The sequence below is a fragment of the Lipotes vexillifer genome, unplaced genomic scaffold (genome assembly GCF_000442215.2).
Source record: "Lipotes vexillifer unplaced genomic scaffold, Lipotes_vexillifer_v1.1 scaffold4150, whole genome shotgun sequence".
NCBI classification, from domain to species: domain Eukaryota; kingdom Metazoa; phylum Chordata; class Mammalia; order Artiodactyla; family Lipotidae; genus Lipotes; species Lipotes vexillifer.
Window position 1 is genome coordinate 23,809 of NW_006798250.1, and position 11,999 is coordinate 35,807.

The window sequence follows — 11,999 nt, forward strand, 5'->3', positions numbered from 1 at the left end:
CCCAGGTCCTGCGTGGAGTCAAGGTGAGGGCCCTGAGGGAGGACTGAGGGGAGCCGGGACTCCAGAACAGACTTGGCCCTGGGAGGCCATAGGGCGGGATGAGCACGTGCAGCACTTCCTGTCATCCGGGTCTTAGAGTTGCTGGGGAGGGGGAGCACGGGGCGGGGTCTCAAGACAGGCTGGGCAGGCGGTATAACGGTTGGGGTATCGGGTGAGCACTGGAGAGAATCCCACTTCCTCCGTTGAGTCAAGGTGAGGGCCCTGAGGGCGGGCTGAGGGGAGCCTGGACCCCAAAACAGAGTTGGCCCTGGGAGGCCATAGGGCGGGGTGAGCACGTGCAGCACTTCCTGACATCCGGGTCTTAGAGTTGCTGGGGAGGGGGAGCACGGGGCAGGGTCTCAGACAGACTGGGCAGGTGGTATGACGGTTGGGGTGTCTGGTGAGCACGCGAGAGAATCCCAGGTAAAGCGCTGAGTCAAGGTGAGTGCCCTGAGGAAGGATTGAGGGGAGCCGGCACTCCAGAACAGAGTTGGCCCTGAGAGGCCATAGGGCGGGTTGGGCACGTGCAGCACTTCCTGACGTCCGGGTCTTAGAGTTGCTGGGGTGGGGGAGCACGGGGCGGGGTCTCAAGACAGGCTGGGCAGGCGGTATAACGGTTGGGGTGTCTGGTGAGCACGGGAGAGAATCCCACGGCCAGCGTTGAGTCAAGGTGAGGGCCCTGAGGGAGGACTGAGGGGAGCCGGGACCCCAGAATAGAGTTGGACCTGGGAGGCCATAGGGCGGATGAACACGTGCAGCACTTCCTGACGTCCGGCTCTTAGAGTCGCTGCGGAGGGGGAGCACGGGGCGGGGTCTCAAGACAGGCTGGGCAGGCGGTATAACGGTTGGGGTGTCTGGTGAGCACGGGAGAGAATCCCACGGCCAGCGTTGAGTCAAGGTGAGGGCCCTGAGGGAGGACTGAGGGGAGCCTGGGACCCAGAACAGAGTTGGCCCTGGGAGGCCATAGGGCGGGATGAGCATGTGCCGCACTTCCTGACATCCGGGTCTCAGAGTCGCTGGGGAGGGGGAGCATGGGGCGGGGTCTCAGAGAGGCTGGGCAGGCGGTGTAACGGATGGGGTGTCGAGTGAGCACGGGAGAGAATCCCAGGTCCTGCGTGGAGTCAAGGTGAGGGCCCTGAGGGAGCCTGGATCCCAGAACACAGTTGGCCCTGGCAGGCTATAGGGCGGAATGAGCACGTGCAGCACTTCCTGACATCCAGGTCTCAGAGACGCTGGGGAGGGGTAGCACGGGGCAGGGTCTCACCCTAAGGAGGCTGTATAAGGGTCGGGGTGTCTGGTGAGCACGGGGGAGGATCCCAGGTCCTGCGTGGAGTCAAGGTGAGGGCCCTGAGGGAGGACTGAGGGGAGCCTGGGACCCAGAACAGAGTTGGCCCTGGGAGGCCATAGGGCAGGATGAGCATGTGCAGCACTTCCTGACATCCGGGTCTCAGAGATACAGGGGAGAGGGAGCACGGGGCGGGGTCTCAGACAGACTGGGCAGGCGGTATAACGGTTGGGGTGTCTGGTGAGCCCGGGAGAGAATCCCAGGTAAAGCGCTGAGTCAAGGTGAGCGCCTTGAGGGACGACGGAGGGGAGCCGGGACTCCAGAACAGACTTGGCCCTGGGAGGCCATAGGGGGGAATGAGCACGTGCAGCACTTCCTGACATCTGGGTCTCAGAGACGCTGGGGAGAGGGAGCACGGGGCGGGATCTCAGGCTGGGGAGGCTGTATAAGGGTCGGGGTGTCTGGTGAGCACGGGAGAGAATCCCAGGTCCAGTGCTCAGTCAAGGTGAGAGCCCTGAGGGAGGACTGAGGGGAGCCGGGACCCCAGAACAGAGTTGGCCCTGGGAGGCCGTAGGGCGGGATGAGCACGTGCAGCACTTCCTGACATACGGATCTCAGGGATGCTGGGGAGGGGGAGTATGAGGCGGGGTCCCAGACAGGCTGGGGACCTGGGTTAAGGGGCGGGGTCTCAGCGCAGAGGGTAATATGTCAGCTCCCTGGTGGACAAAGTTTAGGTCCCTTAGGCAGGACTGTGGTGACACTGAGGGAGGACAATAGGGACCCACCAGATCACCGCCCTTGCAGGTGGCCTTGGGAGGCTCCGGGACAGAATGAGCACAGTAGGCCTGTCCTGACGTCCTGATGTCCAGGTCTCTGAGAGACTGGAGACCTGGTATAAGGAGCAGGGACTCACACTGGCAGACGGGAAAATCCCAGGTCCTGCCCAGAGTCCAGCCTGCACGCCAGGAAGGAAGGATTGAGGACGTTAGACCCCAACACAGGGAGGGGTCCTTTGCCCTTTCGCGGGGGCCTTGGAGGCGCCAGAGCACGGTCAGCAGATGAGATGTTTCCTGACCCCTTGGTCAAGGTCCTCAGGAGGTCAGGTGTTTGGTGTGAGGGGTGAGGCTTCAGGTCCGCAGAGGGTGGACTTCCAGGACCCCGAGGGAGGACTGAGGAGACCCCCAGCCCTGAAACAGGGGCCTCAACAGAATCCTGCCCCTGTGGTCAGCGCTGGGAGGCCAGGCAGGATGTGAGGAGGAGGTGAGGACCCAGCATCTCCCCATCCTAGGACCCTAGGAGGCCCTGGGCAGGTGCGGCCACCTGTGGGGACCCTTCACTGCTTTCTGTTCACATTCGGGGTCCTGTTCTGAGTTTCCCCTGAGGCCTGCAAAGGGGAGGGTCCAGGCCCTTAAGGGGAACAGTGAGCACTGTGAGCGAGCTCAGAGGGGACCACCCACCCCAGAACTCAGAACTGGGGGGACCTCACAGAGTCCGGCCCAATCCTCCTACCAGCACCGAGGCGTAGAGCTGTGCCACAGTCTACACAAGAGGTGCGCCCTCCATCCCTCTTACAGGGGCTCCAGGAACCGGGAGGCGAAGGCCCAGGTCTGAGGACCGTGTCCTCAGGGCACAGAGCAGAGGAGGCCCTGGCAGCGCCAGGAGTCAAGGGGAGGTGCGTGCCCTGAGTGTGTACCCAGGGGCTCCCCCTCCCAGAACAGAGGGGACCCCACAACACCCAAGTCACCCCACCGCCCTGACAGCCCCAGAACCTGGGGCCCTGCTGGCTGCACCCTGAGGAGCCCCCTCACTTCGTTCTTCAGGTGGGCAGGGGACAGGCCGCCCAGGAGGAGGGCCGCGGTGAGGCCCGAGGGCAGCCCTCAAGACGAGACCTGTAAGTGGCCTTTGTCAGAGCTGCCCAGGGTGCCTTTCTCCTCCGAGGCCGCTCACACCCCGTCTCTCCCCCAGGTACGAGGTCCCCGCCTGTCACCCGTGCCCACACTCCCGTCGGCGGCCCGACCGCAGTCTTCAGGCCCCTGGTCGAGATGAGTGAGCTCCGCCAGCCTGAGGCCGACCTTCAGGCCCCAGTCCCGGCCCAGGGTCCGGTGGAGGCGCCGCTGCTGGGGGCTGCAGGGGAGGAGGCCGCATCCCCCTCATCTTCCGTCTCCCCTGGCGCCCCCTCTGCCTCACCACCGCTGGCGCCCCGTCTGCCTCTGTTGAGTCCTTGCCCCAGGAGGCACTTGTGCTGATGGCTGACCTGGTGGCGTTCCTGCTGGTCAAGTATCGCGCCAGGCAGCCGACCTCCGAGGCGGAGATGCTGAGTACGGTCCCCCGGGAGCATCGGGACCACTTCCCCGTGGTCTTCCGCCACGCCTGCGAGTGCATGCTGCTGGTGTTTGGCTTGGACGTGAAGGAGGTGGACCCCCGCGAGCGCACCTACGTCCTGGTCCCCACCCTGGGCCTCACCTGGGATGCAGTGCTGAGCAACGGGCAGCGCTCGCCTGAGGCCGGCCTCCTGGTGATGGTCCTGACCATGATCACCCTGTTCGGTGACCGCGCCTCTGAGGAGGAGTTGTGGGGAGTGCTTGGCAACCTGGGGATGTCTGCCGGGAGGAAGCTGCTCACCGAAGTGTGGGTGCAGGCGGGCTACCTGGAGTACCGGCAGGTGCCCCACAGCGACCCTGCCCGCTACGAGTTCCTGTGGGGTCCCCGGGCCTACGCGGAGACCAGCAAGTGGCAGGTCCTGCAGCATCTGCTCAGTGTTTGTAGCATGGATCCCAGGTCCTTCCCATCGCTGTCTGCAGAGGGTGTGAGCGACGAGGAGGAGGGAGCAGCAGCCAGGCCCGCGCCCAGCAGCTTCTCCCGTGGGGCGGGAAGGGAGGCTGGTCCTTCACTCTGAGTTTGAAGAGTGAGCGGTCCGCCGTCTCAGCAGTGAGAGCCGGGCGAGTTGGGGGAAGCCTGTGTGCAGCGTCTTTGGGTTCCTGTTGTGTATGTTGACATGGAGTTCATGTCTGTTTTCTTTAGGAATTTTTCAAATGTTGGTTCTTTGAATAGAAGACTACACAAGCTTCAACAAGCTTCAGTGTCTAACTTTGTGTATCTCTTTGATCCCACGTGTATTCGCACTAATTCAGTTCACGAACAAGAGTTTTGCTGTTCTGTAAGAGAGGTTGGGAAATCTCCCAGTTCATTTTGTTCATTTTGTGACCGTGTCCAAGATAACGGAATTGGAATCAGAGCTGCTCTGGGAATGTGGAAGCACTTAGCAGTGACATGGATGTGGGGGAAGAACTAGAAAAATAAAAGTCATTGTAGTTCCAATTCTTGCTTCTTCCCTGTCTTGTCTGTCATTCTGTAAAGAAAACGGTCTCTGTTCAGTTGGATTTGCACGGGTATTTAGGAGACGATGAATCTGCGTCAATAAGCCCCCTGCCCACTGGCTTGTTTATTCCGCAGACCTCCACGGAGCCTCTGCTCTCCGGAAGGGCCCGTGTTAGTAGCGGGAACGCTAGGAGAAGCAGGACACACCCACGCGTAGAGTGATGGTCTAGGAGCCGCTGTCACGTGAGGAAGGTGGTGAGACGTCCCCTAAGTCCCACAGAACAAGACAACATGGGACGAGGCGGTGGGGCTCCAGGAGCGAGCCCTGGAGTGTCAAGTGCCCCGAGCCAGGGCACTTCGGGCCTTTGGGAAGCGGGGCTTCCTTCTGTGGGGAGGTGATGGTGATGAAGCTGGGTGGTGGCAGCAGCCAGACCTGCAGGCGGTGTGACTTGGGTTTGGGGGCAAAGTCTGAAATGCGACATTGCTGTGAGGTGTCCTTCTGGATCACGGACGAACCCGAGAGAAATCTCACCCTGGGGCAGGAAGGAAGGGGTCGTGGCTCTTGTCGCATTGCTGTGGACCACAGTGAAGAGGTAGGTGTTTCATACCCGCCATCTGCAAGGATTTCCAGCGAAATGAGGGTCTTGCTCTTTGAAGCCCTGCTCGGTATTCCCGGGGCTGGCCCTCGTCTCCCTGCCCTGGGAGAGCCAATTACCAACTATGTGGAAACGACCATGTTAGTCACCTGGAGTTTACTTTGGCCACTTGTGAGCAAGGTCTAGATTTCAGTGGGATGAAATGAATGAAAATGGGTGGTTTGAAAGAAGAGAGGCCGCCAAAGTGGAAAGGAGTCGCTGTGTGACTGGAATCCCGGGAGCTTTGCGTGAGCTGCACCCAGCTGGGGAAAACACCACCCTTCCCTCCGTGCCGACAGACACACACACACACACACACATCCAAATTGAATAATACATCCTCCAGGAGTGAAACACACAGAGCAGCAATTTTGGCTGGTTTTCTATTCCGTTTCCTACGGAGCTGCAAATTCTGAGATGTCATGAAAAGAAAGCAGTTTCCAGAGGAGAGGAGGACAGAGTCTGGGATCAGAATAATAGTAGAAGTAAGTCCTAGCCACTAAGAAACGATGTCCGCCCGTGTCCCCGCGTTCAGGCAGGTTCGCAAATATGGCGGCATCAGCGACCCACAGGTTTGGGCTGTGACCTGGCATCGAAAGGAAGGAGCAACTTCTGGGACTACTGGCATCGTGAGGTCACTGCAGTGGGAGGTGCAGACGGCGCCGGGGTCTAAAGAGGCAGCCCTCCCTGCTGAGCGCCGTACGACAACGTGAACATTACGTGGGATCCTGGATCTGAAGCACCTGCCGTATAGCAGGTGGGCACTTGGAAAAGGTGGAGAATTTCAGGGCCAATGTAACGTGCTCAGACACTCCTGCCGGAAAAGAAGGGGATTTTGTCATCACAAATGGTAAGCGCCGCTTTTGTTGAGCCTCTGCTAGGCAGTGTGGCATTGGAGAGCCGTCAGGTGCTCGTCCCCATCTTGTCTTTCTCTCCTCCCCGCACAAGTGGGGACACAGCACTGCCGGAGTCCTCTTCGCTCAGGAGGGGTCATGTGATGACCTTTTGCCACCGGATTCGGAACAGAAGCATTTTTGTCACGGCCGTCTGTATCGAAGGCACACCGCGGTCGGGGGTTAGTCCTCAAGCCATGACAACACAGACACAGACCACTGTGTTTCCTCCCCCAGGGTCTTAAGCGCTGCGCCTTTGACCCTTAGATGTGAGATGCCAGGCTCTGTGCCTTTAAGGCCCTGGGCAGGGTTGGAGGTGTTCCAGAGAGAGGCTGCCCCACAGGGAGCTGGCGGAGGGCATTCCCTCAAGCAACCCGCACCCTTAGGTCCCTGAGCTGCACCCATCCGTCCCCGCGGGGCTGTGCTGAGTCTCTGTCAGGAGGGCAGCCGCCAGCTGCCGAACGGCCCTGTTGGGGTCGGGGGCGTGCTCGTGGGGCCCAGCCCCGAGTCCCCCTCAGGGGTGACCCTGCTGCCCACAGCGCCCACTCTCTCCGGAACCTGGCCTCGGTCTGCACAGCCTGGCTTTTGCCCTGCCTGGCCCCCGACTAAGAGCCGCTTAGGCCCCGGTCCTGATGACCTCGTGCATGTATGTTTATCTGACAGTCCCAGAGAAGCATCCCCCCCACCAATATCATGGTTCGGGTGGAGCTGGCAGGACGTGACGTAGCCCCGCGGCGAGTCTCCTCGTGGTTGGTAAATGGTAATCATTGCCGCGTGGATGTGGGGCGAATCTCTGCTTCCGACTTACTTTGAAATCATTCCCTACGTAATGCCCAAATGTTTGAGTACACTGATGGCTTTCTGAATGTGACCGTGAGGTTTTGGTTTTTGAGCCTGAGTTCGAGCGGCACAGGGGTGTCCTGTCAGCCACCCGCAGAGCCGGCTAGGACTCTGGTGTCCCCGATCAGGGTGTTTGAGCAGAGGGACAGGCTGTAGCAGATGGCAGGGGTGGTCCCCAGGACGCTCCCCCAGGCCCCAGCCACCCGCAGACCCGCATGAGGGTTTGGAAAGGAGCCAGGCAGGAGAGGGCTTTGGGGTCCCGGTGATGCAGGCTGTGAAGAGAGTCAGCCTGAGAGGTGGAAGGAACAGCACCCACCAGATCCCATCTGACCTGCCCTGGGCTGGCCAGGGGAGGCAGGTGGGAGCAGATGCCTCTGCCGGTGAGCTGCAGCCCTGGACCCCAGCAGGAAATGGGTGCTCTTGGGACAACGGGTGCTCCAGGACCAGAGCCCCGAGGGGCACTCCCGGGGGTAAGCAGGGATTCCTAGTGCCCGTTCGTGCAGTGAACTGACTGATGGGGGACAGTGCTAGCCCAGGGACGGCCGTGGCAGGCAGCGCAGCAGCGGCCGGGACACGCCAAGAGCGCCCCAGGGACATTCGGGGAGGCACTATTCAGGGGGGGGCAGCAGCACCCTCCCCAGTAGACTCTGGACGAGCACACACCACCCCGGCACACAGCCAGTCCTGACCAGGGCGGGACTGGGCACACGGGAGCTGCTGCCCATCAGCGGGAAGCTCTGACATTCTCTACGTGCCCTGAGCCTGCCCACTGAGGGGCTGGTGTGAGTTGTCTCAGCCGCGGCCCTGTTTCCCGAGAAGCCTCCATTCCCCAGCCCCAGCTAAAGTCTGCTCTGAGCTCCAGCCTCCTTGGCAAAGGGCTGACCTCCTGCCTGGCTCTCGCCTACCCTCCTCTGTGGCAAATGTCGCCGGCTGCTGCTTTAAGGGCCTTTGTGAGCAAGTACGGGGGCCCGGGCCTGTGCCTGGCCGTGGTCCCTGAGCTGGGGCTGGGCACAGGGACAGGGCTGGGTTGGTGGTGGGATGCAGGGCGTGAAGCCAAGTGACATTCACAAGACAGTAGCAGGGTGTAAAGCCACGTGTGAGCGAGCCTCCGGAAGGAGGTGCATCCACAGGGCCCTGCAGGGCACAGGCACTCACGCCCGTGAGGACACTGTGAGAGTCCACCAGCCCGGCGGTCCCCGTGCTTTGAATGCAGGCTTGCCGCCTGCCTGACAGCCAGTGTGCCCGGCGAAGTGAGCCTGCAGGAGAATGTGGGACCACCACGCCGCTGGGACAGAAGGGAGCAGAGTGGGCAGTGCAAGGAGAGAGCAGGGCCCAAACCTGAGCATAGGAGCCGCCTTCAGAGGGCCGTGCCTCGGACCCCCACGTCCAGGACCCTTCTCCATCCTCACGCCCTCAGTCCTAGACCCTCACCCTCCTCCAGGGTCTCCTCTTCATTTCAGGGGAGGTGGGGTCTTGACAGGGTTTAGGAGAGTCCCCTTGGGCAGGGTCTGGCGTTAGCTCTTGGTGTCCTCATCTGTAGGATGGAGAGTGTAACAGTACAACTTCTGAGCCTTGATATGAGATTGTGTTCGGTTCCTGGAGCCGCCCAACAAGGTACCACAAATTGAAGTCGCCAGTGGGGTTGCAACTTCTCTCCCTTTTCTGAAGGCTCAAGTGAAAAACATCATGGTGCTGGCAGGGCCACGCTTCCTCTGATGGCTCTGGAGGAGGGTTTTCCTTCTTTCTTCCATCTTGTGATGTCCCCAAGTGTTCCCTCGTTTATGGCTGGATTACTCCAGTCTCTGCCTTCATTTTCACATGGCTGTCTCCCCTCTGGTCATGCCTACGGCCAATTTGCCCTCTTCTTTTAAGGATACCGGTCATATGGGATTAGGCCCAGTCTAATGACCTCATTTTTTTGTTTTGTTTTTAACATCTTTATTGGAGTATAATTGCTTTACAGTGGTGTGTTAGTTTCTGCTGTATGACAAAGTGAATCAGCAATACGTATACATATATTCCCATATCCCCTCCCTCTTGCTTCTCCCTCCCACCCTCCCGAGCCACCCCTCTAGGTGGTCGCAAAGCACCGAGCTGATCTCCCTGTGCTATGCGGCTGCTTCCCACTAGCTATCTGTTTTACATTTGGTAGTGTATATATGTCCATGCCACTCTCTCACTTCATTCCAGCTTACCCTTCCCTCTCCCTGTGTCTTCACGTCCATTCTCTACGTCTGCATCTTTATTCCTGTCCTGCCCCCTAGGTTCTTCAGAACCATTTTTTTTTGATTCCATATATATGTGTTAGCGTACGGTATTTGTTTCTCTCTTTCTGACTTCACTCTGTTTGACAGTCTCTAGATCCATCCACGTCTCAACAAATGACACAGTTTCGTTCCTTTTTATGGCTGAGTAATATTCCATTGTATATATGTGCCACATCTCCTTTATCCATTCATCTGTTGATGGACACTTAGGTTGCTTCCATGTGCTGGCAATTGTAAATAGTGCTGCAATGAACATTGTGGTACATGTCTCCTTCTGAATTATGGTTTTCTCAGGGTATATGCCCAGTAGTGGGATTGTTGTAATGACCTCATCTTAACTCGACTACATCTGCAAAGGCCCTATTTCCCAATAAGTTCCCCTCACAGGTACTGGGGATGAGGGTTTCAGCATATGTTTTGGGGGGCATAATTTAACCCCTAGCAAATATGACATGAGGTGTCACCTGCATATGAAGTGCCTGACCCAGTGTAGGTGCTCAATGCCAAGGGGCTATTATTACTGTGTATTCAAGATCTACCTTCCCCCACATTTTAATATTCCGGAATCTGTGTATGTCTTATTATCTACTTGTACATTGCTTGACGGATTTTTTCTTTTTCTGTTTAAAATATGTTATGAAATGTATGATCTATCTCACATCTGTGCAAACATGGTATAACTTGTTCAAGAAGCCTCAGCGTGTCCATGCCCTGCGAGAATATGGTGCGGCTGCCCACAGATCTTGCCTGCAGCTTCTGGAATCTTAGGAAGCAGAGATTATGATTCCGGCAGAGGTGGTGGACCCAGAGTGAGGCCTGGGAGGAGGGGCAACTGCTTGGTAGCGGGGCTCTTGGGTGTGTCGGGCTCCCGAATTCATTTCCTGGGCACTTGCTGTGCACCTATGGCATACCACGCTGCAGGGGTGCAGGCGGTAGCAGGAAGACCAAGGGCCTCCTGAGCTGAGCCCGCAGGACACAGAGGCCCGGGAAAGCCGCCTCCTGCTGACTGCAGGGAGGCCAGGGCAGGATGGGGTGCAGTCCATGGGGCTGGAGCAAACATTTTAGGAGGTGGAAGGATCCCAGTGTAGACCGGAGACTGTGACAAAGCAACCTAGCTGTCTGAGAAATGTATGGAGCTACCCGACTAAGATGTCGCTTCGCAGAGGCCCAGAGCCTCCCTCTCCACCTGGGAAGCCTTCCTGGAGCCCATGGCGGCAAGAGAGGTCCAGAGTGGAAGCACAGGGACATCCTGGTAGCTCTAGACTCCCAGACACCGCCTGCCCATCGGCCTGCCAACAGGAAGTGGCCCGTGTTCCCTTCCTCCTGGGAAGCTTGCTCCAGGAGAGGCGCTCATCCACCCGCTCCCAGGTCCCAGTGACAAGATGGCCAGTGGGGCCTTGAGACGCCCCTGTCTCCCTCTTGTCTCAGCAGCTGCAGTTTGCAAGTCCTGAGGGAAGCCTCCCCAGTGAGGGGTGGCCCTTTCTGGGCTCTGGAGGAAGACGGGGGCAGCTGCAATCCAAGCAGAACCAAAGATCCTACTGCCTCAGTCCCTTCCACTGCACCCCAGCCCCTCCCCCAGCTCCTTGGGCCCCCAGACACAGCCCCTGTGTTCTGCCACACCCCCTGCCAGGCTCCAAGCACCTGCCAGGGAGCTTTCAGGACCAGAAAGAGGGCGCACTTAGCAAGTGAAGCTAAAGTAGCCAGAAACAAGGGCCCTCTAAGGAAGCGCTGGGGGGAGGCACCTTGTATGTGGAGTCTTGGGAACTCCAGGGACTCCAGGGATTTTATCATTGGTGGCATTAAGGTTGTAGACTTTCAGGAGTTCAGAGTGGAGACTTTCAGGTCTAGAGAGGGTCAGCCTGTAGCCACAGGCTCCCGGCTGAGGAAGCTGTCAAGCTGGTCCCCCGGGAACCCTGGGGTAGGCCCCCCGGCATGGCCAGGGATTGGCTCCCAGCTGTCCCTCCCTCCAGTGGAGCGGCGGTGAAGCTGGTCTAAGTCCTCTAATTCCATGCCCCCTCCACTCTGCTGCTGCAGTGGCCCGGGGGCGGAGCCCTGGCAGCGCGGAGCCCTGGGCCCCAGCCACTTCCTCCCCTGACCCAGTTCCTCCATGACCAGACTGTCTGAAGGCACCAGAATTCTCTCCTTTCAGGGCCCTGCTCTTCAGAAGCCCACCCTCCACCCCATCACATTGGAGTCAATATGAATGTTGAATTGGACAAGCCACCAACTGCTTTCTGGCTTATCTGGGGCTCGTGCCTTTTCAACCCAGAGCCATTTCATGCCTTTGTATGAAGATTGTGGGGAACCTCTAAGTAAGGTGGCCCTGAAATTTGGTGGCCATTCCGGGTTAGCTAGAGATGATGAGGGTGTCATCCTGTGCATGGCTCAGGGTCTTTCCTCAAAGTTCAGGTCCCTCATGGGTCTGTCCACACAGGCCAGGGAAGCTTTGGGCCACTGCCCAGGGTGGTACATTGAGCAAGGGGTCTGAGGTGGGCAGCAGATGGGCAGCGGGATCTTTTGTACTTGTTGGAGAGAGGACAAGAGGGAAGCCTGGATGTTCTGATTCTTATTTCCATGGGAGCACCAGGAGAGGACATGGCTGGGCCGCCAGTAAAGTTGAGGCAGTCTAGGTTCATCCACTTCTCGAAGGTTGAGGATGGGAAGCCTTGGGTCGTCCAATTCTTCCCATATATCCTCGTGGACAGGCCTCTATGCTCCCTTG

At 58.8% G+C, this 11,999-nt stretch overlaps 1 protein-coding gene across 1 annotated transcript; it reads left to right on the forward strand.

The window, feature by feature from the left end:
* The first annotated feature begins 3,366 nt into the window (after positions 1–3,366).
* On the forward strand, positions 3,367–4,220 carry LOC103083388 (melanoma-associated antigen 10-like). The gene is made up of 2 exons (XM_007470170.1): positions 3,367–3,476; positions 3,515–4,220. The coding sequence occupies exons 1-2, from the start codon at positions 3,367–3,369 to the stop codon at positions 4,218–4,220; spliced, it is 816 nt and encodes a 271-aa protein (XP_007470232.1).
* The last annotated feature ends 7,779 nt before the right edge of the window (positions 4,221–11,999 follow it).